At 36.1% G+C, this 25,855-nt stretch overlaps 4 protein-coding genes across 6 annotated transcripts; 3 read left to right on the top strand and 1 right to left on the bottom strand.

Moving 5' to 3' along the window:
* Positions 1-129: 129 nt before the first annotated feature.
* On the top strand, positions 130-8,330 carry LOC100186270 (low-density lipoprotein receptor class A domain-containing protein 3). Its single transcript, XM_026836562.1, has 7 exons — positions 130-444; positions 912-1,073; positions 1,940-2,085; positions 3,928-4,185; positions 4,856-5,029; positions 5,357-5,575; positions 7,332-8,330. Exons 1-7 carry the CDS (start codon positions 137-139, stop codon positions 7,490-7,492), a joined length of 1,428 nt encoding a protein of 475 aa, XP_026692363.1. The 5' UTR covers positions 130-136; the 3' UTR covers positions 7,493-8,330.
* A 1,934-nt stretch (positions 8,331-10,264) lies between these two features.
* LOC100175333 lies at positions 10,265-15,098 on the top strand. 3 transcript variants are annotated; one of them, XM_018813990.2, is made up of 14 exons: positions 10,274-10,647; positions 11,016-11,069; positions 11,137-11,188; positions 11,240-11,361; positions 11,445-11,577; positions 11,796-11,887; positions 11,956-12,115; positions 12,320-12,486; positions 12,890-13,051; positions 13,316-13,468; positions 13,719-13,843; positions 14,076-14,173; positions 14,386-14,572; positions 14,902-15,098. In XM_018813990.2, the coding sequence occupies exons 1-14, from the start codon at positions 10,543-10,545 to the stop codon at positions 15,044-15,046; spliced, it is 1,755 nt and encodes a 584-aa protein (XP_018669535.1). In that variant the 5' UTR covers positions 10,274-10,542; the 3' UTR covers positions 15,047-15,098. The 3 variants fall into 3 exon arrangements, with proteins under 3 accessions (XP_026692663.1, XP_018669533.1, XP_018669535.1); XM_018813988.2 differs by having other exon boundaries at positions 10,271-10,647; positions 11,137-11,361; XM_026836862.1 differs by lacking the exon at positions 14,386-14,572 and having other exon boundaries at positions 10,265-10,647; positions 11,137-11,361; positions 14,902-15,091.
* A 794-nt stretch (positions 15,099-15,892) lies between these two features.
* LOC100183899 (malectin-A) lies at positions 15,893-20,229 on the top strand. The gene is made up of 5 exons (XM_002127750.4): positions 15,893-16,517; positions 16,796-17,000; positions 17,235-17,411; positions 18,212-18,269; positions 19,424-20,229. Exons 1-5 carry the CDS (start codon positions 16,390-16,392, stop codon positions 19,699-19,701), a joined length of 846 nt encoding a protein of 281 aa, XP_002127786.1. The 5' UTR covers positions 15,893-16,389; the 3' UTR covers positions 19,702-20,229.
* Positions 20,230-20,236: 7 nt separating this feature from the next.
* Positions 20,237-25,430, bottom strand: LOC100185518 (retinaldehyde-binding protein 1). The gene is made up of 9 exons (XM_002127791.3): positions 24,845-25,430; positions 24,382-24,489; positions 23,732-23,808; positions 22,376-22,515; positions 22,101-22,216; positions 21,636-21,857; positions 21,312-21,422; positions 20,799-20,933; positions 20,237-20,416 (listed from the first exon to the last, which is right to left on the bottom strand). The coding sequence occupies exons 1-9, from the start codon at positions 24,845-24,847 to the stop codon at positions 20,387-20,389; spliced, it is 942 nt and encodes a 313-aa protein (XP_002127827.1). The 5' UTR covers positions 24,848-25,430; the 3' UTR covers positions 20,237-20,386.
* Positions 25,431-25,855: the final 425 nt, after the last annotated feature.

Genomic DNA, 25,855 nt, shown 5'->3' with positions numbered 1-25,855 from the left:
ATTAGCCCCTTCCCTAACTAACAACCCCTTACTACCAACCTCCAACACTTCCCACCAGCGTAATACATTAACATACCCCAGGATTTTTTCATATTGCCCAATTAAACAATTTGTTTTTGTCATAGACTCTTCCGAAATGTTAGCAACACCTTTTAATATATGGCATGTGGCTGGAGTGGTTTTAGTCTTGGCAAAATCCCTGGAAGCAGGACTGTTGCCAGATAGAGGAAGCAATTCGAATAGCTCTGTCGGATTATTCACCCCAAATCAGCATGGCGAATGCAAGATGCTGCAGACCAATCTTTTCCTGCTCGATCTGGCTTGTGTTTTGAAGAAAAAGGCCAGGGCAACCGCTCACGAGTTGACCTCCCCCTCACTGGCTGCTTGTAAAAGAGTCTGCTGTGAATGGTCAGAGGGGCCATGTGACTTGGTGTATTGGAATAGGTAAGTTGTAAGTATCAATGCTCGATACTGATATCATTATGTGTCTTAGGCAAGACACTTATGGCAATCGCTTCAACCCAGTGGCCACTAATCAGCTGTCCAGCCACATTGTCAGCCACACATAAAAAAATAAAAAAATTCCCAAAAAATATTCACCCACAAAGTAACAAACTTCGTAACTCGTAAGCTGGCACGAGGTGTTTGAATAGAACACCCTTGTTTAACGACTGTCGTTTTCCGGCCCCGCGACGATAAAGTAAGTTACATTCATTCAGGTAAAATGGGTTTTTGAAATTGTCAGCCAAACATAAAAAGTACATAACAAAATATCACCCACAAAGTTACCTCATGGAAATTTGTAATGAAACAAAATGTGTTACAGAGACCATTTCTCACTATGCAAGGTTAAAAAAGTTACATTCATTCATTCATTCAGCACACCTTAATTAAAATTTGTATTTTTCCAGGTACCACAAGTGCGTTGTGATGAACTATTACGTGCTAAGCTTGTGTCCGCTCATGTCACCAACTCTAACCTACCCAGGAAGCTACACTTTCACTTTACTGTTGAGCATCACCCAGAGAGTTTCACCTGCACTTAAGCAGCATTTGCTGTTAAAAGGATACAGGTACTTAATGATGGCATACTTTTAATTTTTTCTTTGTAACTTTGGCAGAAACACGACAAGATTTAATTTTTTGTTTCTTTTAAAACTTGTAGTAGCCAAATTGGTTGCACAGCTAAAAAAGTAAAAATATTCATATTAAATATCATTCATATTTCATACTACTGTGAAAATGTTGAATAAGATAATATTAGCTCTGCCTTTAAAGTGCGATGCTAATTTTAGTTGTAAGACACAATGTTTGCATTTTACACAAGACTGTTAATATTTGCAGAAATGATTATTAAGTTTGTTTTCTTATAATTATAATGTAAGTGCAATGCCATTAGCTTCTAAGTAGCTTTATTCCCATGGGGGTAATGGAAAACTATGGCCTGATTTTTATGTCCCATGGTGTGCCACACTGTAGGGCCTTACCTATGTAAAATAGCTTTATACAAATTGGAATATTGTTTTATTTTGTACAATATATAACAAACAACAAAACAAGTGCGCAAAATTACAAACTATTACTCGTTTATGTGCGTTATTAAAATCAAATAAAAGGTATTAAAACCAGTGTGCCAACTTATACTTGCATTTGTATTGTATGCTAATTGGCCAATTCTGGCCTGCATTCCAAGACCTCACTCATACAGAGTGTATAGTAACTTTTGCTGATTTTGCTATATTAAAAATGCAATAACATATGCAAAATAACCCTTTAAAAAGATATATATATAAACCTTTTACCTAAAAAACAACATTTTTTAAGTTTTGAGTTAGGTTTTTACGTTTAATTTTTTTTTTAACTGTTAAATCTGTTTTTTTTTTACTTTAAATCATTTTTTAACATTTAAATCAGTATTTAATTTTGAATCTGTTTTCAGTTCTCGAATTGCTGAATTCCTGGGATGTGGAGCTAATTCCTTTGTATGTAACAACTGGCAATGTATTGAGAAGGGACAAGTATGTGATGGTATTCAGCATTGTGTTGATAATTCTGATGAAAATCAATGTCCCCAAATTATTGTAGGTAAGTGGCTGTGTTAAAGTAGTATTTCACAACCAGCAGTGTGTGTAAATGTTTTTTCTGGATCTAAAGTATTTCTTTCTGCCAAGCTAATTTTATTTTTGTTATGAATCATATGGAATTATTGTAGTACTAATATTGAAATATAGCATAAGTTCAAAAAGTAGTACCTCTTCTGTAATATATAGTGTTTATTTAACAATGGATAACAAGGGATGTTTTTCCACAAATTTTACAAAGTCTAAAATATCCTCACATTCCGTTTTTTGTGCCAACAAATATTCCTGTTCTGTCATTATTGATCGGTTTTTCTGCTGTTTCTAATCAATAAAAGAATTAACGCAGGTTATTTTTAAGATGTTGCATAACAGAGGCATCTTAAGTACTTTTCAGAGGATTTAAAGCGCTTCTGCGTTTTAAATCCTGATTAATTTTAGTGTAGTAATAAAGTAAATTTTTTTTCATTTTTTTTTTAGATATATATGTAGTTTTTAATTTTTTTCAGACATTTTATAAATTATAACATATTTTTATTGCTTTAATAATAAAATAAATGGATTTTTAGAAATATTTTTGTCCAGACATTTTATATTCAGTAACAAAAACTGTTATGTTTTTTTTACTCTATTAGTTTAAAAGTTAGTTTATTCCAATATTTTAATAGCTTATAGCTTCAATGGTTTTACTTGTTAGTTTTCCGAATTTTTATTCTATATTTTTACGCCAAAACACGGTTTTATGTTTGCCATTTAAATTCGTTATCTTGTGTTTGTATATTAGCTTATTAGTTTTGATTTCCATTTTACTTGGGTGATGTCCTTCAGCATGAAATGTAATAGGACCTGAGATTTGTACCAGAATTGGCCTGTTAAGCTTGCATGTTTATTCATGAATTGTGTAGGCTACTGTCTAGACTAGTAGAGATATGATCTGCTTTGGTATTGGAGCGTAACCATATTTACAGCTAAATACCTGAAAACTATTTAACCATGACAAAGCATGGCGTGTACCAGACAACGCTTAAGAGTAACCACCCAACTGTATCCGAACATTTTACTTTTAATGCATTTCTTATTGAACTTTTACTGCAAAGTTGAAATTGGACTTTGAACCAAAATCAATAAGAATTTAATCAACGTGTAATTAGCTGAATGAATCAGCAATTGTAGTTTTAATTTTAAATTGTGTTTTGCTCCACTTGGGGTATTATAATTTTAAAAAGAGTTTCCACACTGTTATAGTTAATTAGTTATGTTCTTATGTAACCATCTATTATTTAATTGCAGGCAAAAAACATAGTATTTAAATCATGTGATCAAAATACTATTTCATACATGGTCATACGCCACAGTATGAGACAGTTTTTTTGGTCTTTATAATTCTTTAAATTCTTATTCTCTTTGAGTGAAATAAAATAATAAAAATTTATGTTCAGGCAATATGTAAAACTAATAAGCTGCACTAACGGTTTTGTAAAAGTTCTAAAAATTAACCACAAAAAACCTGTATAAAAAGAACTATTTTTACCTTACACATTTCTTTTACCCGCTTTGCAATGCATCGCCCCGCTTTGGATGCATCGACTTTGATATTTAAAACTAATATGCTACGTCACTGTTTTAAAAAAAAATTCTTTTAATTAATCCAGCAAAAATTATAAAAAGAACTATATATATATATTTTTTTTTATTCACACATTTTTTTACCGCGTCGCAAGGTGACACATGCATTGACTTTAAAATTTAAAACTAATAAGCTGCATTACAATTTTTAAAAAAAATGTTTTAATTAATCTAGCAAAAAATATAAAAAGAAACAATTTTAATTCAGACATTCCTTTAACAGCTTCGCAAGGGGATAAATGCATCGACTTCAAGGGAAACTTTGTTGATAATGGTGCTGAGTACACACCTTTCGGGAAAGCAGACGAATGCCAGATGTGTATTTGCGGCAACAACAGCCAACCCTCCTACTGTTATTCCCCCACATGCAACAGCAGGATGTTGACGGATTGCGAGGGCCCAAACCCAGATATTTGCTGTCGTTGTGACAAATCGGGACGAAATCACCCAGATGAACCAACGGACTCGGAAGAAAATGACAGTATGTTGGTTAAACCAAAAAAAAAATTAAAAAAAAAATATTTTTTTTTTAATTAAACCCCCCCCCCCCCTTTTTTTTCTGGTTGCGCCACTGGTTGTAGTAGTTAGTATATGGCTTATGTAGTAGATATTGTTCGCTGTATTGGGTATGTTTGTTGTTTAACTGGTATACTGTGTGTTATTTAACTGGTTAGTGTCAGTGTGTGCTGTTTAGCTGGTATATTGTGTCTTGTTTAACTGGTATACTGTGTGTTGTTTATCTGGTATACTGTGTGTTGTTTATCTGGTATACTGTTTGTTGTTTATCTGGTACACTATGTGTTGTTTATATGGTATACTGTATGTTGTTTGGCTGGTATACTGTGTGTTGTTTAGCTGGTATACTGTCTGTTGTATAGCCGGTATACTGTGTGTTGGTTATTTGGTATACTGTTTGTTGTTTAACTGGTATACTGTGTGCTGTTTATCTGATACACTGTCTTTTGTATATCTATTATACTGTGTCTTGTTTATCTGTTACACTGTGTGTTGTTTATCTAGTTTTAAAAGTAACCGGCTACATTTCCAACTACAATCTAACAATTAAAAAGTCCATACATTATTTAATACATTGCAAAAACTGCATCATTTTACTTAAAATACACATAACTCATTACCAATATTTTTAATAGTGTTTGTCAACCTATCTGGAACTCAACGTCTTATAGTGAGTTGTATGTCAGTGCTTGTGGTCGTCACTCTTTTGCTCTTTTTCTCTCGGAATCTGATGCACAGAGCACGAGGTGCAATTATCCCGAGTCGACATAGAAGAGATAGATCCCATAACACATGGATGTCACAACAGTGTAAGTGAATAAATGATTGTAACTTACTTTATCCTTGTGTAGCCGGGAAACGACACTCGTTATAACTCGAGCATTCTGTTTTATACACCTCGTGCCAGCTTATAAGTTACCAAGTATGTTACTTTGTGTTTTTTTTCATTTGTGTGGCTGATAATTTGGACAACCCATTACTGGCCACTGGGTTGAAGCAATTTCCAGTAAGTATCTTTCCCAAGGACGCATACTCCACAATGGATGCTATTCTATCTTCTTATCCCATCTTAGATGCTATTGTATCTCATCTTACCCCACAGTAATATAATATCCAATAAACTTATTTACACACAGCACTTCCACCTACAAGAGCCTTCATGGGACGTTACTGTAGCAGCAGTGATCGTATGAGTTTTGTTGACCCCAATGATAGCGAAGACATGTCCGAACCCCCACCCTCGTACAGTTCGTTGAAACCAGCCACCCGGAACGAACGTGGGTCAAGGTCTTCAAGCGGGGAATCACCCCCCTCGTACAACGCAAGCATCACCTTACCACCAGCAAGTCCAGAAGGTAAGTTGAATGAATTAATAAGTATAACCCAAAATAATAAGTTACAAAATTTATTTCGCATAACTAATGTTTGCGAAAATAGTAGGTTGGGGTAAAATGGTACATTCAGATTTATTGATAATGTGGGACATTTGCGACGCCAGATGAGGCGAGTAACTTAAACAGTGATATAGTAGGGTGGGGGAAGATGGATTGTATTTTCATACTATTTTATCGTCCCATTTGGAATCAAACAACGAATATTTAAAGATTTATAAACTGTAGCCTCACAAGTCTAAAAAAAGCGTTGTTGATTGTTTAAAACACGATCAGGAATGAATATAACTTGCTTTATCTTTGCATGGCCAGAAAGTAACAATTAGGTTTAGGATGTTCTGTTTCACTTCGTGCCGGCTAACAAGCTACTATGTATTGTTTAAAACACGAATGTAACTATGTGGGTGATCTATTTATGTATGGCTTACAATTTGGATAACCCATTAGTGACCACTGGGTCGGTGCAATTTCCGTGAAGTGTCTTGCCCAGAACACATACCCATAATGTCAGGAACCAAGAGAATGAATGCCATGTTTATAATAGCATTTTCACACTTATGTCATCATCTCATAATTTATTAATGGGTTTAAACTTCTGTGTAAAATACTCAATAACAATGTATATGCCTTGCTCTGTGTTTTTAGATTTATTGATCAAATTAGATTGACTGACAGTTGTTATAACACAGGTTTACTGTTTCATACACCTCGTGTTAGCATACGAGTTATTATGTATGTTATTCTTTAGGTGTTTTTTTTGGGGAGGATTTTTTTATGTGTGGCTGATAATTTGGACAAGCCATTAGTGACCACTGGGTTGGAGCAATTGCCGTTAAATGTCTTGCCCAAGAACACATATGCCCACAAATGATAGCAGCGACGAGCCTTTAACCCATTACCTCTGGGTTACAGGCAGGAGCGCTAACCACTTTGCCACGGCGCCGGTAATCCTATATTTCCTGATCATGTTTTAACAATTAACAACGCAGCTATGCCTATATATTTCTGTAAATATTCTTTATTCACTACTAAATGGGCCGTTAGGAAAGAGGATGACCTGACCCATCTTAACCAACAATACCAGCATACACTTTTGCATTATTCTGATTAGCCTAAAACATTTATAAGCCTCAGAAAAAGCCTTCCAGTCGTTAGCGAGAATTGAATTTATAATATTTACTTCTGGCAGCTTCTTAAACTTTAATATTTCATGAACTGTCCGGCTCTGTGTGCTGGCGTCGTAACTGAAGGTTACTGTTTGATGCTCGATACTGACCGTTATAAACAAACAGAGACAATAACGGCAATTGCTCCAACCAAGTGATCCCTTATCCCAGATTATCAGTTATACATTGAAAAAAATTAAAACATAATAATTATTAATTGCCCACAATATGAAATACCTAGTAACTCGTAAGCTGGCGCGAGGTGTATGAAACAGAACATACGAACATACGTGTTATAAATAACGACAGTCGTTTTCCCGCCATACGAGGCTGAACTCATCACCATAACTATGGTAAAGTGAGGGAAGACAGTCTACCTTTAGCACATAATGTCCAAATATCGTGATCGTTTTAAACAATTAATTACGCTCTATGGGGAGTGAGGATACGGTTTTATAATTCGTTGAATGTTCTTTGTTTACTACCAATTACAACGAGAAAATAGATTGGATGTCCCATATCCCCTACCCTACTATATAATCAATTTCCCCCAGCTACGTCATCGTCGAGTGCGAACAACCGCGACGACCAGGTCACGCAGTCAACCGTGTCCGAACACGTGATACAATCCGAGCCAATCAGAAACGAGGAACCAATCAGCCCCGTTAGTACAACTTCATGCAGTCCACTACTCGTCGAGGAACACGACCAGTGACGTCATCACGACGTTAGAAACGATTTAGTGACGTCAGAAATAATACGTGACGTCATCCAGGTTTAGTTTGTCTGGTTTCCCCATTTTCGTTGTTAAATTTATTGTTTAAAATTTCGGCAACTGATATACCGGGTTTTTGAACCTGCTGTATTTAAATAGATGCGTTCATTTTATCAGTGTTTTTTATCGCCCGATACTTTGTTTCGCCATTTTTGATCTGTTTTTGATCAAAATATGGTCTTCAAAGATTTATCTAGCAATTGTATCACACGTCGCATAGGTTCTTTAACACGCGTATGTGTCGCTTTAAACTAGTTTAAACCAGTTTAAACCAGTTACAGGCGGCGCGTAATTGTGGTTTAACCTTCAGGAGTTCGTTTGTTGAAGCGTTAAGATTCGCGGTTCTTACTGTAATTTTAGTTGCGATTTCTTGGTTTACGCTGCGTGGTATAAAGACCTGTGTAATAGTATTACTAAGTATGAAACGCGTGTTAAGAAAAAAAAGAGTATATTTATTCTTTTTTTATACTGTGAATTGAGTTGTGCTGTTTTTTTAGCACAAAGCTACGTATCTGTTGCGTAAAACTACAACGAACGATAAAAAATCACCCAACTAGTTTTGTATGAAGTAATTGACGTTCGTTTACAGTTTACAGTTATTTCCTAATTGCCACCATTTTTTATTTCCCACATGGTTTGTTTTCCCGCACTTTTTGCTTAAAGCGTTCATTGTACATTCCTGTTAATTGTGAAGTTTTAAAGCCGCTGCAGAGAGAAGCTTATTAATAAAACTATAAACTGCAAAATAAAGGTTTTTAACAGTGGAGTTTTACACAAATACACCTATCTCATGACTTATTAATGTGTTTAAGTTCTATTTCAATATGCAAAACACGCAACAACAGTTTATATGCTTCATTTGCACGAAATTCAAGCTGTTTTTTGGATTTTTTTGGCAAAATTAGTTCGATTATGTAAACAAAAACACGCAGTTCCATTAACAACAAAACGAAATAACAGTGTAAGCTATATGCCGCTGTTTTTTTTTTTTATTGTACAAGTTAGTTTGATGATGTAGACAAAAACATGCGAATCACTAAAAAAACAGCAAATTTCTACATTCCAATTTGTTACTGTTACTTTACATCAAAAACCGTCTTGAAACGTCTAACGCTAATTATTGATTTTAATTTTCACGGAACTCGTCTGCAGTGAAATCAATAATGTACACACTGTCGTAACGTCCGACATGCGTTGTACAAAAACAACTCATTGATTAAACCGAAGTCCAATGACCTATAGACCTAACACGATTCCTTAGCCAACGGAAAGACATGGCGTATAGTTTCATTAATGCATTTTTAGATACAGTTAAAATTACTTAGCCTCGCATGGCGGGGTAAAAACAGTCATTATAACACGGATGTTCTGCTTCATATACGACTTACCACGTATGTAACTTTGTGGGCGAATATTTTTTTTTTTTACATTCTTGGCTGACAATTTGTGCGACGCATAAGGAAACATTTGGTTAGAGCAATTACGAGCGTCGAGAGTTAACGACATGTAGTACTATGGTTTAAGATGGAATAAACCGTTAACATAGAGATCACGTATTTCCTGATCGTGTTTTCAACAAGTAAAAAACATATTTTAGAGTCGACTACGGTTATTTAATTCTGTAACTATTCTTTGTTTACCACCAAATGAGGCGCGAAAAGAGAATGAAAACACGTTTCATCTTATACCCCATTTTACTATATAAACCAGTCGTGTTTATGAAAAAAGTGTCAAGTGTAGAACAAACTCGTATATACACGTTATGAAATTTTCATGAAGTACTTCACTGTAACTTAGAGCTTAGGTGTAGCGAGAAAAACAACGAAAATCGATCAAGCATTAGATATGCAAGTGTTACAGTGGTGGTTACGCGTTCAGCCGCGGGTCGAATTTCAACATAACGTCATTTGTGGTTCGAGTCGTGGTTTAACAGCATTATACATAACAAATATACTGTTACTGCCAGGCTTATTTGTGCTTTTATTTTGGCTAACCGATGTTTCGACTTCCTACGTCGTCTACCAGGATGAAATTACAAATGATGGGAAGAGGGGACACCTTTTCATTCTATCTTTCGTCCCATTTGGTAGTAAACAAAGAATAATCAAAAAATTATAAAACCGTATCCTTAAGACTCCAATAGACCGTTGATAGTTGTTTAAAACACGATCAGGATATTTGGATATTATGTGAAAAAGGTGTCCTATCTCCCCCCACTGCACTATACAATATTATGTTATATGCAAAACATGTTATTGTAGTTTTATATATCTCGATGCGTTGAAATGTATTCCTGTTAAGATTTATCTCGAATTGACCCTTTACTATTACTGGGAAAACGACATACGTTTGTTTAGGCTAAAACTTCAAATCGTTTAACAAGAGAGCATAGCTCTAATAACTGGGCACGCGTAACTTCAGGTCTGGTCTGGGTGTTAAATTGTAAACATTCACTAGTTAATCAATCAAAAAATGTTCGTTAGTTTGGAAACGGAAGTTAGGCGGTTTTTATGCTGTGTTAACACATTTAACTAAATATAATAATACAACTTATAATTATATAATTAATTACACGATGTTTACCAAAAAATAACGAAGTGTTTTTATAATGCAGCACTTTTTAAATAAGTACTTCTATAAAACTTCTAACATTAATTAACACTTTTTTTCTAATTTTTGCCCGAGTATACACAACAAAAGATTATACGGCGTGGGATTTTTGGATTAAGCTGGAATTTTGCGGTATTCCCCAAGGCGCAAACCGAATAGAATAGCGTTAGTGTTTCAGCTATACGAAACGTTGCATTTTCTTGATTATACAGCATGTATGGCTGTTTTAGAATATACTCCGGACTTGGCTGCGAAAATATTATTGTTATACACCCTTAGGGCGTCTCCTACCAAAAACAATTACCTTATACATCGTACGCAGCAGGAATAAGACGCTTTTAACTTTATTTCGTACTCAGTTTTAGCTAGGCAGAGAAATAATGTTTAGATACGTTATCCTAATGCTTTGCATTTTGCATTATATCAACTGCCATACATTGGACATGGGAACATGTTCGTGTTCTTGCCGCGAAGATGGAAACGGAGTGAGTATGAATGAATCAGTGTAACTTATACCCTCGTGTGCACGGGAACACGGAATTCGTTATATAGCAGGATGGGGGAAGATGGGACACCTTTTCATTTTATATTTTAATTATAATTGGGAGTAAACAAAGAACACAAAAAATTATAAAACCGTATCCTCACGACTCCCATAGTCCGTTGTTAATTGTTTAAAACACAATCAGAATATTTGGATGTTACATGCAAAAGGTGTCCCATCTTTCCCCACATTACTATAACACGAATGTGCTGTTTCTTACACCTCCTCCCGCTTACAAGTTACTGCTTATGTAAAATCAACTTGGTTTGCTTGTGACGTCATAAGTGGTTTATTTGATTCTGTCTCCAGCGTGTGTCATCGTCACGTGGTGCAGCAGGACCGCCGGGAAAAGCGGGGCCGCGGGTAAGTATTGTGACGTCAAAGAAAGCAATGTGACGTCATAGAAAATTGTATTACTACCTGATTTTAGGGCGAACAAGGGGCCAGAGGACTGCCTGGAGCTGTCGGGCCGCACGGACCAGGTAAGAAAGAACGAAACTTGCAGATATATTTGAAAAAACACATTTTTTCAGGTTTTGTGCCCAGTTTGGGCAGCCCGACAAACCCGGCTTCAACCTGCACACGAGTAAAACAATCGGGTATTTCTGACGATGGTGTCTACTCTTTAAAATCGCCAGGCGGTACCATATACCAAGTAAATAATAAGATTTATATTAACATAGCTTTCATAACATTTCCCAAGAAAACATAACCGTCATTACATTTTCCAAACTACAGACCTATTGCGATATGACGTCATCAGACGATAAAGCTTGGACGCTAGTGGGCAGTATACACGAGAATAATATTTTGGGAAACTGTACGGTCGGTGATAAGTGGTCAAGTGAAGAAGGGAATGTGAATTATACGGGTCAGTAAAGTCACTTGTTTGTTGCCGTGGTACAGTGGTTAGCGCGCCTGTCAATAACCCAGAGGTTATTGGTTTCGAGGCTCGTGGCTAGCTGCTACCATTGTAAGCGGACACGAGGTGTATGAAACAGAACATCGGTGTTTAACGACCGCCGTTTTCCCACCACGCGAAGATAAAGTATGTTCATTATTCTCATCCTTACTAAAAATGTTATAAAGGTCTTACATCATGGGAGAGCATGACGTCATTCGGAAACGTTGAATCAGTGACGTCACAAGATTTCAAAAATCCTGGTTATTTTAATATTGAGGTATGTTTAAAGTTTCATTAATAATGGTAAAAAAACTTAATAATATTTGACGAACTTTAAATTATCAGTCAAGGAACATCATGATATGGCATGTGCCAAACGAGACGCCTCTTAACCAACTTAAACAGCACTCAAGGTTTCAATATAAGACAACCAACAACTTTTTGGATGCACATACCACTTTACATGGTTTGTTCAAGCATGGATACCCCATGCGGAAAGTACCAGGTGAGGCGTACATGGCGGTTTTTAATTGTTGTTTGTATTTGAAACAATCAACCACAAAGTTACATACTTGGTATCTCGTAAGCGGACACGATGGATGGGTGATGTGTATAACGGAACATCGGTGTTATAAGTTTATAACGACTGTAATTTTAAAGCAAGAAAAAAACATGTCCCATATTACCCCCATCTTAATATAATTTCTAGACAAACATGTGAATGTTGTTGAAAACTTTATGGCGAGCGTCATCAACTCGACAGACCGCATGGTGGCGGCAATTCCACGCTTTTACAGATACAGATATGATTGTAGAGGTACAAGAGGAACGTGTATAACTGACGGAGGACGCGATCTTTTTGACACCGGCAACAGGGTACGATATAGTCGATTATAACATCAATCGTCCGGCACAGTGGTTAACGCCCCTGTCTCTATCCTGGAGGTTACTGGTTCAAGGCTCGTTGCCGTTACCGCTGTGGGCGTATATGCCCTTGGGCAACAGCAATTGCTCCAACCGAGTGGTTGTCTAAATTGTCAGTTATACAAAAAAACAACCACCCACAATTTACATACGCGGTAACTCGTATGCTGTATGGAACAGAACATCCGTGTTATAACCTATAACGACTGTCGTTTTAGATTTAAATCGTTGTTTAAATAATATGATCTTCGTTATCGCTTTCAAAGAGAAAAATAAAATGTATGTGTATATAGCATACTATAGGGTAAATTGTGATTAAGTCGTGAGGATACGGTTTACACTTTTACATCTTCAGATCCAATACTCCATCAATGGCGGAAGGTTATCTCCGTATTTGTCTTACGGAGAAAAATATCTGCCGGACGGAGTGGAGATTTTGTCTTGGAACGAAGGTCATCCCTTTGTAGCTTTGGTGTGGATAAAAGACACTACATTGATCACCTCTTTCAAGTTAAAGGTATGAATGAATGTCTGGTGCTGTGGCACAGTGTTTAGCGCCCCTGCCTCTAGCCCAGAAGTTACGGATTCAAGGCTCGTCAACAATGAGTTGTGTAAATTGTGAGCCGTACAAAAAAAAAACAAGTACGAATAAAGTTACTTATGTGGTAAGTTGGTAACTCGTAAACGGGCACGAGGTGTGTGAAAAATAACATTTATGTTATTACGACTGTCTATTTTCTGAGATAAAGAAGTCACATGCAAGATAATGGTGCCTGTGCAGGTAACAAGCAATATGGGAGCCGATGGCCAAGGAAATGTGACCACTAAAAGAGGTTCGCTGCAGACCAACAGGTTGTATTTATCATACATTGCCAACCAAGTCAGTGGAACTAGAGACCCAAGTGGAGCACAAGTGTTTTTTCACGTTTATGACGTAAGGCATGACGTCAGAAATTTTCACGTTTATGGCATAATAAGGCATGACGTCGAAACCCACATTTCCTGATCGTGTTTTAAACAATTAACAAGGCTGTTGTAGAGTCGCGGGGCTATACTGTTATATAATTCTGTAAATGTTCCTTGTTTACTACCAAATGGGACAAAAAAATAAAATGAAAAAAACGTCTCATCTTACCCCGCCATACACTTTGTTTTTCTGTTCACTGACGTATGTTACATCATAGAGAACGAACACGTGGCAGTCCAACCCACCGACACGTTTTTCAACAACTCTCTGGCAGACCAGAAATACTCATAACCTGAACAATGAATATCTGTTGAGTGGATCGTTACGGAATATAGTTGTCGGGTAAGGACTCTAATGTATTTTTGCCTTAAAATTTTCAAAATGTTTTTAATTTTGTTCCGAGTAACAAAATTTCCAAAATGGCGCAAATTGTTACCGGAAGGAAATTTTGTTTAGAAAATTTGATTCTCGTAATGAGTTGTAGAAAATGTATGTTCCGATTTTTTTCGAATTGTTATTACGGAAGACAACACTGACGCTATTATCAATCAAGTGAAATAATTCACTGTCACAGATACGTATTGTTGTCAAAAAGTTCTGGTAGAGTGATAACACAACCTGAAATTACAGCAGCACTTCGCGTTCTGGCAAACCGACTCGAAACCGTTGACGGTAATTATTGACTTTATATATGATATGTGGGGGTTAGAGGTTCAAGGCTTCTCGCCACCACCATTGTAAACGTATGTGTTCTTAAGCAAGACACCTAACGTTAACTTAAATCCTCATATGTACTTTTCTAAAACTTTTGTATATGACTATCGCTTTCCCGCCACGCGAGAAAAAAGCAAGTTACATTCATTCGTCCATTTGTTACGTCATAGTGGACGCCGAAAGATCGTGCAGCAATGAAAACGAAACTCTGGTAGTTCCCGTTAGTTTTATAAAGGGGGAATCGTCTTTTAACAATTCGATCCCACTAAGTATACGAAGCTCGTTCATACCTGGTTTCGTCCATTTTCTAGCCTACAGTAACCTGGGCTTTCCAAGCGCATTGTGCCCCGGTGTTAAGTAAGTATGTGTGGACAACTGATGTGCATACGATATATAAAGTACTGTAGGGTAAGATGGAATACCATGCACTTAATGCCATCTTTCCTAATCGTTTTTTACCCATTATCTTTGAGTGGCGGGGCTACTGTTATATAATTCTGTAAATGTTCTTTGTTTACTATCAAATGGCTCAAGAAAATAGATTACAAAACCATCTTACCCCTCCCTATTATTAATTAACGGTTATATAACTCTAGTACCTCTTTTACTGCCAAATGAGACGAGGAAAGAGAATGAAAACATCTCCCATCTTACCCACCCTACTATACTTTTGATATTTTTGGCAGATCTATTGGATGTCGCCCGTCAGCCATGTGCGTCGGAGGGTTGAACACATTCGCGTATAAGGGGAATCCCCACGAATGTGGGGACTTTGACTCCAGAGGCCAAAGTGACGTCACAGATACGTTATTGGTTTTCTATGACGGATAAATGCTTTGTATTTCAAGGGTATTGCTAATAAAGTAAATACTTGAATACCGACTATTTAGCAGTGAGTATAGCGTTAGATATAGGGTAACAAAGATGAATGGATTAAAGCCAGTGTTGCCAGATGAATAACAAGTGGGCCAGTGTTGCACGATAAAATACAAGTTTGTCCATGGTTACCGGAAGAAAAGCTCTAGCGATGTTTTTAATTTGGCACTTGTTTGGCGCCGTAGCACAATGGTTATAGCGCACGCGCTTCAAACCAACAGTTTAAGCGTTCAAGGCTCGTTTCTGCTAATCGGCTACCATTGTGGGTGTATGTGTCCTTGGGTAAGCCAATTGACGACAAATTCATTTATCAACACTGAAAACAAGTTTCAGGCCAACAAAACGTCTTCATTTGTAGCTATATAAGGGACACGGCGATTTCACACCAAACGGACACGTTGAATTGCTATTTGACACCTATGCGAGTGCATTTTAAACTAACATTTCACTTCACTGCACATTTAAAATACTAGAGATGTTAGGAATTCAACTGTGCAATGCCACCTGGAATCTAAAATATCTATCGGTATCAGAGTCTGATGTATATGCATTGGTAAACAGAAATATTGAAGAGATTTGATGATGGTTTACAAGACAGATCTAATGATGAAACAAAATTTCAGTTCCCTAATATGTCATTTTATGTACAACATATTACTTAATCATGAGATATTTAATATTTAGGAATACGCCTAGCTGCTAGCACTTGACCAAATGCAAGCGTCCCTTATAGCATCTGTTTTTGCGTTGGTGATTTATATGAATTTGATTGATGGTTCGATTGTTTTGCTTCGACGCGAGACGTATGATGCCACGCGAACACTTGTAACTCAGCATGTGCATTTCTTATAACTGCTGTTTCGCCGGTAACGTATGTAGCATGATAGTTTAAAGCAGTTCTAAAGACAGAATAATAACTTTTTCTGTTTTGTAGAGTAATTGAATGTGTATATCTTGCGGTAATTAAAATTCAAAAGTTAGTTTTTTTCGTATTTTTCAGTCGTTTTTTTAAATATGTTTCCAAAGGGTTGCATTGGCAGTGTAAGACTTTCTTTAAAAAGTACCACCACTAATAAAAATCTTGATGAAATTGTAATTTGAATTTCTAGGTGTTTACAGTCTAAATCCAAAAAGAAAATCTTTTTTTTTGTATAATTGATTTTCGCAGTTATGTCTCAAAACAGCTTATGCTCATTTTAAGTGAATAGAATAAGTTTGCCAACGATTTTGTAGCGCTTATATATGCCAAAAAATTACATGGTACGTTTCTATACAAAAATATATTTCATTTCAGCAGAATGGCGGTAGACATTTTATTGTTGTTGACACTAATTTGCACAATTTCTAGTGTGTCTGCATCAGAAGTTGTGTATGCTGTTAACTGTGGAGGTGACAGCCATGTTGACTCATTTGGAATCAATTATTTGTGAGTTTAAATTGGTAAAACTCATCCTGAAAAAATCCTTGGTGCTAGTGAAGAATCCCCCCACCTTATTTGCCAAAGACTAACCCCTATAACCACTAACCCCCTAACCATCAACCTTTTACACTTCTCACCAGCCTATTAAATTTTTATATTTTTTATATATTATATTTATTTAGATTTTTGCCTAAAACAATTTGTTTTTACTTTCTTTTTAAATTATATATATATATATTTCTTTTTTAATAATATTCAACATAAAAATGTATTTTATACCACAGAGGTGATCCTTTACAAGTTGGGACAAAAAGCGATTACGGACGTCGACAAACTGTCACAAGAGCACCACCGAGTGACAATATCTTGTACCAAACGGAGCGTTGGCATGACTCAACATTTTCTTACAACATCCCAGTACAAAAGGACGGAGATTATGTTTTGGTCTTAAAGTTTGCAGAAGTATATTTTTATGGACCAAACCTGAAGGTATTTAAATCAATAAATCTTTTTTTTTAATTTGAAATCAATTTTTTTTTCCAGAAACGTGACTAGTTTTACATAGAACCATAATAATTCAACAATTTTTAAATAAGTTTTTAAAGTATATATATATATATATATATATATATGTTTTAAACAAAAAATACCAAAAAATCAATCTGTCACCCCTAACTTTCGCCATGCATTGTCCCCACTAATTTTAGATCTTTTTTCCCCCAGGTTTTCAACGTTCAACTAAACGACCATTCCATTGTTCAAGACCTTGATATTTTTAACCTCGTGGGCCACAGCACAGCATATGATGAAATTATTCCACTTTCAATTAAGAAAGGAAAACTTAGCGTAACTGGAGAGTTTTCTACATTCAATGGGGTTCTGAAACTTGATTTTATGAAGGTATTTCTATAGCTGTTTTGAATTTTGTAAAGGTGTGCGACCGGTGCCGTAGCACAGTTGCTTAGCCTGGCTCTAACCCAGAGAGGTATTGAGTTCAAGGCTCTTCGCTGCTACCATTGTGGGCTTTTGTGGCCTATGTGTCCTTGGGCGAGTCACTTAACCCCAGCGGTCTCTAAATGAGAACTCACTCACGCAGAATAGATGGTTTTTTATAAATATAACTAGTTTGGGTTTGGTCCAGTTTTCACCCATTTGTCTCCTTGTTATCTCCAATGTTTTTTGTTCTATATGTTCCCATCAATCCTATGTTTTTCAAAAACAGGTAGAAAAAATCATGTCATATTTGAATTAGACATGTTATAGTATTGGTAGCGTCAGAATGTCTCATTTATTCTTGGTATCATCTGGACCATTTTTTTCTAAACAAAACACCTGGATTGACACTATTGACAAATGTTGTTTTTAACTGGTAGCATAACCATAGAAGATAATAAAATAAAGTGCAATAGTGAAAAAATCCTTTCGTCGTTAGGGGTTCAGCTCAAGAAACTCACTAAAGTATGTCTGCAACCAGTTGATGGTATAATTGTTCACACAGAGACCTAATTAAAGTTGGCACAAAACAGATAGAGTCTAAACACATACGTTTTTCAGGCAAATTGCAAATTAATTAAAATCTGGATTGAAAAAAAAATAAAAATCTAAATCTTTACTGTGAACTAAAATTTGAGAAATTTTTACATTTTTATCAGTCTATATTAATTTTATTAATATTAAAAAAATTATTTTTGTCTACCTAGGGCGCTGCAGACAACCCGAAGATATGTGCCTTCTATCTGATGAAGGGTACAGTGGCAGGTATGCTTGTTTTATTGAATAAATATAACTTATTTATCCTTGTGTGGCAGGGCAATGATAGTCGTTATAACACAGGTGTTCTGTTTTTTTGGTTCTTGATTACAAGTTACCATGCATATTACTTTGTTGGTGTTTATTATATATATTTTTTTATTAAAAAAATGAACACATAGGGCAATAATAAAGTCAGAAAAGTATATATTTTATAAAATACAGTATTTGTTACTTTTTGTCACACTATATAATATATATATTTAGCTGCATTAGTTTACAATTAATCAATTATAATAATGCAATGCTTAATGCTTATACCCATAAAGCTATAGCCTATTGCAGTAAAAGGTTTATTCATACTAGAAGAAGTATTATTTGCTTCACAAAGCTCATTATTTATTCATAATTTATACTTCTCTTTATGCATATGATATGTGATGTATGGCCTATTTTCACAAAAATACAAAGACTCGAATTTTAAATTTTTTCAGCCAAAATATTAATTATTTATTAGTCTAGGAAGCCAAAAATTAGATTAGAATCAGTTTCGGTATATTTAGCGCTAGAATATGCATAACAAGCTGTTATATGGGGTTATTTTGGCTCTTATTTCTTTTAAAGTTCGTATCTAAGTTAATTGAAATTAAGTTTATTTAAGGCACACTAAACAGAAAAATCAGTATCAATTTTGGTAACAAGTAAGTTTTTTCGACGTCCGGTGCCACAGCTCAGTGGTTTAGGCGCTTGCATCTAACCAAAGGGTACCTGGTTCGATGCTCAACTGCGACATTTACACTGATCGGTGTATGTGTTCTTGGGCAAGACACTTAACAGACATTGCTCCAACCCAGCGTTCACTAATGCGTTGTCAAAATTACCAGTCATACAGAGAGAAACAATTACCCACAAAGTTGCACACATGACTTGCTGCCCAACGACACATATGTCCACAATGATGCCAGACTGCCAGTGTTGATCCTCAAACCTAAGTCCTATTGGCTAAAGCTAAACTAACCATTTACAAACTTACATACGTGGCTAATAAACAGGCACGAGGTGTATGAACGACTGTCATATTCATAACAACAACAGTTATTTATTTTTATTTATTTATTTTTTAAAATTTAAATTTTATAAATATTATATTTTATTGTTTGAAGATGTCCCAAAACTCCCGGAGTTAAAACATCGGCCGACATCCCAAGACGAGGAAACAGGGGAAGAGGAAGAGCCAGTTGAAGATGACGAGAGTGAAGACACTGAAGATCAACCGGAGCAGAGAAAGACCTCCAAAACTCAATCGAGCCGGAAGAGCAAATTGAAATCCGGACCTCCAGCTGCTGATCCTTATGCGGAGGATAGTGGAAGCTTAGTGATGCCAATTATGGTCGCTTTTGGCCTTTTCATTCCAACCGTCCTTTGTCTATGCAGGCTCTAAATGAATCTGGGGATCACTGAAAAGTTTTTGAAACGCAGCCGTGTTTTAATTCGATTGGTCACGCTACTTGGTCACTAATACCTTGAATCGCAAATTTTAATCCAGTTCCGTTTTTTGCACAATCCTAAATGTTCAAGAAAATAGTTCGTTACGCCGACCGTAGTTATTTTTGTTCGTAACTGATACTGAATTTTGCTATCTTCAATTTGATTTTACTTTAAAATAGAGTCCTTTTTCAAAAAAATTACAAATTTCTTATTTTTCGATACCCATAATTTTTGGTATAATCAAGGTCCAAAACACGTCCAGCTTAAATTTTTTCAAAAAATCATTTCCATTTATGGCTTCCAGCAAATTAGGACTGGTGTTAAAAAATTATTATGGCTGCTATTCCGAATGTTACTGTGTTTAACTGCGCTGTTTAAAACAGGTCTTGTCCCCTGTTTTTCTACATGGTGTGTTTTTTACAATGTCTTTGTAATCGGAAAATTGTAGAAGCATTGCGTTAAAACTTGTTGAAAACGAAAATTTCGCGTGTTTTGTGGTACATACAGGATAACATTTATTTTCAGGAATGTGTGTAGGCCTATATATCGAGACGACAAATACGAATACTGATGTGTACAGACAACGTGTAGGGTGGAAATAACGCTTGAAACCAGGTTTATTAATCAAATCTTTCCAATTACAATGCCGTATCCTCGTCTTCGTCCTCCTATAGGTAAGAAAACCTTCATTCATTTTTCTTCATATAAATTTAAAGTTGTTTTTACGCCTTATGCTATAACGTTACATATTTGGAATGACTTCGGCTCACATTGCAGCCGAAGGATATTTGGTTCGATACTGCCACCATCGTGGGTAAGACTACTAATTAAAATTCCTTGCTTCAACCCAGTGATAACTCCTAAACTGTCCAAATTGTCAGCCGTACAGAAAAAAAAATAATTACGTACAAAGTTGCATACGTGGTAACTCGTAAGCTGGCTCGGGATGTATGAAACAAAACACCCGTGTTATAACAACTATTATTGTCTACCACGCGATAATAAATAAAATTCATAAGATATTTTTATATGAATTTAATTCCTTTTTACCGTTTTCGGTCCTAGCACCATTTCTGCAACAGCTTTTCCATCGTAGGCAGAACCGCTACCCCCAAGTTCTTCTGGCAAGATATCTTTACGGAATTCGTTGTAGAACGGTTCAAGATCCTCACCGAGTACGTGGATCTGATAAAAAGATGTAAATGTCTTTAAAGTGTAAGTTTTAATTTCTAATTTATAGCCGGGTGGCGGCGTGATGGGACATAGACCGTTGGTAGTTGTTTAAACCACGATCAGGATATTTGGATTTTATAGTAGGGTGTGGGAAGATGGAATAACTTTTCATTCTAATTTCTCGTTCAATTTGCTACACAAAATTTCTGGAGCCCTTATTGGCCGTTTTGGTTTACCCTAAGCACAGTCAATGCTTCGGCAACGTTATATACCACATGTAGGCTATTTAAGTGACTTGCGTTCTGCTAACGGATATATAAGCAACCGTTATTCCACGGCCGGTTTTAATACATCAGCCAATTGCTACAGAAATATTTCTAAAGCCCTTACCCTTTCAAAGAGTTTTGCTTTAAGAAAAGGTTGAATGATACCGAAAGCCTTGGCAAAAAACCACGGCTGTCGAATGCAGTGAATGCCTTTGAAACGACATGGAAAAGATCCCTGGGGAAAAACAAAGAGGTTAGAATATTAAAACAGTTATTTATTAGGAACTTTTAATCATCTAAAAAGTTGTAACTCTAAGCGCCGACAAGGTGTATGAAACATAACACCCGTGTTATATAACCACTGTCCTTGCCCCGATACGCGAGGGCCAATAAGTTACATTCATTTATAAATTCATCTGTAGAAATTAAAATCAATTTCTGCACTTACCTGCAACATATCGATCATTTGACGATATTCATTAATTCCAACAGCGGACACATGGTTGAGTGTGTAGCCACTAAAATCTTCAACGAGACAAACCCCATTAATTTGAGTTTCCTCACTTTCCAGCAGTTTCTCGAGTACGTATACGAAACCTTGCATGACTTCAGTGAATGGAAGATCTTCAGGGTCCCAGCCATCCAAACGGAAGAAGAGAATTACTCTGCCCTATTAGAATATTGGGAAGATCTTATGAGACCGCACACGTGGGTAGTATGAATGTATAAATAAATTATAAAAAGTCATAATTCCCTGATCTAACTGTTGTTGATGCCATAAATAAAGTATGGGGCGTTTAAGTAAATGAAAATATTGATGTAACTTAATTATTTTCGCGTAGTCGAGCCTCGAGCCTCGATTACGTATCTTTCCGGCCTAGGGACGAACGCTCTATAACCACTGCGCCCTTACCTGGGAGTCCCGGGTAGGTAAAACGCCTGGTCGTCCTTTTTCCATCCATTGGCGAACGTCCTTCGCTTTCACGTCACTCACTACGTCTGGGTGCTTGATGCTGTACTTTACGTAACCTTCGCGTGAAAAATAACAAACTAAACCGTATACCCTATTTATGTAGTATATGTTGGGGTAATATATATAGCCTATACCTCAGATTAATATTTTGCTACAGTACCAAATTAAAGTTTAATTTTGTATTGTTGTGTCATGTATTTCAACGTCATAATTACCTTTCATGAGTTGATAAGCTTTCTCGGAGTCGAATTTTCTCGCTCGCAAAAACTTGATAAGTTCGGCATCACCGGTGCTTGCGAACCGGGTTCGAACCCCGGTCGCCTCACTTTTGTTTTCTTCTGTCGCTTCTTGAAATCTGTTTACAAACATAAAGATAAAAGTTATCCTGGTTAAACGAATAATATAACTGCGTTTTCGGCCGGCGATGTGGCACAGTGGTTAGTGCGCCTGACTCAAGACCAAAGAGTTTGGGTTCAATGCTCGACGCTGCTTTCATTGTGGGCGTATGTGTCCTTGGGAAAAATACTTAATCACAAGTGTATTAAACACATTACCGATCAGTAAGTGTATAATCTTCTGTGCACGAATTATTTTAAATATATACCTACACAACTCATAACCGCAGCATATCCTATATGTTCATTCTGTCTGGTAAAGCATATAAAATGCTCCAGCTTAAAAAATTTTTTACATAAAATCCATTTCATAACGCAGTGTCTATACCACACTTAAGCATAAACATCTGCGCAACGGCAGGATTAAGATGGTTCAATGGTTACATTCCCCTTTTTTGTCCTATTTGGTAGTAAACAAAAAAATCGAATTATATGACTGTATCCTCGCGGCGCTATAAAAGCATTGTTAATTGATAAAAAAAACACAATCAGGAAATATGACATATTATGTGATAACGGTATCTATCTTAACCCATATATTATACATTGTTTTTTGCTAGAATTTATGAAGCGCTTTATCAATCGGATCAATATATCCCAGCTTTTGCTGGTGATTGCTCGTTTGAAAACTAAGCAGATAACGTTGCTATTTCAATTTCGACTTAATCGTTTTTTTCGAAATCAGCATTCCGTTTTATGACTCTACAGAATCCTCTTATGACATCACAAGCACAGCATTAGCGGGACGCTTCACATCACTTAATTAAAATCTGTGATTTGGTGCTAAAACCGTTATAAATAGAGTATAGACCGCCGTGTGAAATAAAACGATCCCAAACCCGGGATTAATAGTCTCGAAGCTTGTTGTTGCCAATGTGACGTATTTATTTAGGCAATATACATCGCAAAACATCATAAGCAGGATGGGGGAAGATGGGACATCTTTAAACTTTATTTTCTCGTCCCTTTTAACAAAGAACATTCAAATAATACGAATTTCAATACGAAATTTCTCTTACAGATATACGATGATTTCATGTACAATATAAAACTCTGAAACTGATTCCTTTTTTTCTAGTTTTGTTAAACCGTCAATGAAGATAAACTATTAATAACCACTGGGCCGCAATAATGACTCTTTTATATTCATATTCTTTCACACAAACCAGCACGAACCTTGTTTCGATGATTTCCCTAAGTTTTGCGACTTCTGCCTGTCTTCGTTCCGGAGTCTCATTCAATTCCCGTTCGGCCTTAAAATTGAATAAAGAATGCGTTTAACTTATTTATCCTCACAACAACCGTCGTTATAACACGAGTGTTTTTGGTTAAAACAGACAACGTGGCTTTTGGTTAAAACAGAAACACGAGTATAATTGGTAAAGTGGGCGCTAAACCTTACTCGGTGGATCGTTTGTATTTCATTTAGGTGACTTTTCTATACAATACTATAAGCCTAGTTGCGAATACATCAAAAATATAGTTTTTTTAAAATTATTTTCCGGCTTAATATAAAACTTGGATAATGCCATGCAATAGTTTGCTGCAAGTTGTTGTGTAGAATATTTTACGAATGCTTATATACATGATTCCTGGGCAAGACACTTAATTGCAATTGCTCCAACCCAGTGGGCACTAATTGGTTGTCAAAATTATCCGCCACACATACAAAAATGAAAAAAAAACTCAAAACAATTACTTACAAAGTAACATACTTAACTCGCAAGCTGACGAGGTCCTAAAACAGAACACCCGTGTTATAACGACTGTCGTTTTTCGGCCGCGCTAGAATAAAGTAAGTTCCATTCGTATATCATAACGTTTACCTTTTTAACTGTATGGATTGGGATAGGGTGATTGCCACAGATTGGACCATGATCCTTTGGGGTAAAACTGGCTTCTTGCGAGACAGAAATACGGCGAAAAGTTCCAGCCTGTACATACAGAACAGTTGTTTAATATATAACCACTCATACGCTTGCACTTCGTAATTCTCAATATTTATTCTTATGGTTTATTTTTGCAAAACAGTTATTTACAAATCCTCTAGTAGTGATTATTTTTGGTATAGGGTTTTTTAAAGTAAATCATACTTATTACGTAAAAGTTTTACAATTTTAGGGCGCGTTGTTAAAAATCGGTTATAAAACAATGTTAACATTTATTGAATAAAAGACGTGGCTGTTAAACCATAGTATACTAACTTGTTTAGTATACTCTGTTCAAACAAAACCGCTGCTGCTATTGTTATACTTTCACCAAGTTATACCTATTGAAAACAAGCCTTACCATTGCAGATGTCGTCTGTGTAAGTCTTCAGATGGTTGCAGGGAAATGAATGGGAACATATGGAGTTTTAATATCAACAACCAACCAACGTTCTTCTTTATGTGTGCATGCGATCCTCGCGCATGTTCATACAATTAATCCAAATTATTGTTTTCATGGGTCGACGCATTGAACCACAAATGATGCTTGCGCATTGACGTTAATTCAGGTCACATGTCGATCGAAAGCGGATCGGAGAAATCTTAGATAAAAGAGTCGGATTATGAATTTAACATCTCAGCCCTTTAATTGCGTTTTTAATTTCCGAAATGGCTACTGGATAATTTTCGTTTTGTGTTTGTGTTATCTACATGCATTTCGACGGTGGGGACAATTACTTTCGTGCTTGTTCAAATGTAGGCCTACGGTGGGAGTATATTGTTGTACAGGCCTCCGCATACTACTTAGTACAACTTGATTAATCTATTGACATGTCTTTATTACTTCGAACACCACAATATTTCATATAATCGCATTTAGCATTGCTCATTGTATAGTATAATGTGGAGGTAGATAGGACGCCGTTTTATTATTGTATTTTCTCGGCGAATTTGGTAGAAAAAAAAACAAAACAAAAAAAAACATTTAAAGAAATATAAAACTGTATCCTCACGACTCTCATAAGACCGCTGTTAATTGTTTAAAATACGATTCGGATATTTATTGGATATTATGCCTATATGGGGTAAAAGTGTTCCGTCTTCTGAACTATACATTGCCTACATGCGACCACAGATCGTTGTTTTTTAATTTTTTCAACTAACCAACACGGTCGTGAAGATTCAATAACCGTGGAATTCATGTTTACTACAATTTATCACTACCCTCGTGTGTCTTTAATCCCAGCAGCAAACGACCACTAGTATGCTTCTGCTTTGGCAGTGTATTTTAAAGTAAAACGTTGAGAACTGAAATTTCATAAACTCCATGTATTCATGTTTCAAAGTCTAGTTATCTATTAATTCGTAGACG

This window comes from Ciona intestinalis, chromosome 11, assembly GCF_000224145.3.
Source record: "Ciona intestinalis chromosome 11, KH, whole genome shotgun sequence".
NCBI lineage: Eukaryota > Metazoa > Chordata > Ascidiacea > Phlebobranchia > Cionidae > Ciona > Ciona intestinalis.
Note: the sequence above shows the minus strand (reverse complement) of the source record. Positions and strands in the feature narration are given on the sequence as shown.

Excerpts from the sequence above, each read along its gene's own strand:
- LOC100186270 (XM_026836562.1), top strand. The coding sequence starts at position 137 with ATGTTAGCAACACCTTTTAATATATGGCATGTGGCTGGAGTGGTTTTA. Across the intron at positions 2,086-3,927 it reads ATGTCCCCAAATTATTGTAG|CTTCGCAAGGGGATAAATGC; the intron begins GTAAGTGGCTGT and ends TTCCTTTAACAG. Across the intron at positions 4,186-4,855 it reads GGACTCGGAAGAAAATGACA|TGTTTGTCAACCTATCTGGA; the intron begins GTATGTTGGTTA and ends TATTTTTAATAG.
- LOC100175333 (XM_018813988.2), top strand. The coding sequence starts at position 10,543 with ATGTTTAGATACGTTATCCTAATGCTTTGCATTTTGCATTATATCAAC. Across the intron at positions 11,070-11,136 it reads CGGGAAAAGCGGGGCCGCGG|GGCGAACAAGGGGCCAGAGG; the intron begins GTAAGTATTGTG and ends ACCTGATTTTAG. Across the intron at positions 11,888-11,955 it reads CTGGTTATTTTAATATTGAG|TCAAGGAACATCATGATATG; the intron begins GTATGTTTAAAG and ends TTAAATTATCAG.
- LOC100183899 (XM_002127750.4), top strand. The coding sequence starts at position 16,390 with ATGGCGGTAGACATTTTATTGTTGTTGACACTAATTTGCACAATTTCT. Across the intron at positions 16,518-16,795 it reads TCATTTGGAATCAATTATTT|AGGTGATCCTTTACAAGTTG; the intron begins GTGAGTTTAAAT and ends TTTATACCACAG. Across the intron at positions 17,001-17,234 it reads TTTATGGACCAAACCTGAAG|GTTTTCAACGTTCAACTAAA; the intron begins GTATTTAAATCA and ends TTTTTCCCCCAG.
- LOC100185518 (XM_002127791.3), bottom strand. Across the intron at positions 22,217-22,375 it reads AGCTTATCAACTCATGAAAG|GTTACGTAAAGTACAGCATC; the intron begins GTAATTATGACG and ends TTTCACGCGAAG. Across the intron at positions 20,934-21,311 it reads AAGCAAAACTCTTTGAAAGG|ATCCACGTACTCGGTGAGGA; the intron begins GTAAGGGCTTTA and ends TCTTTTTATCAG.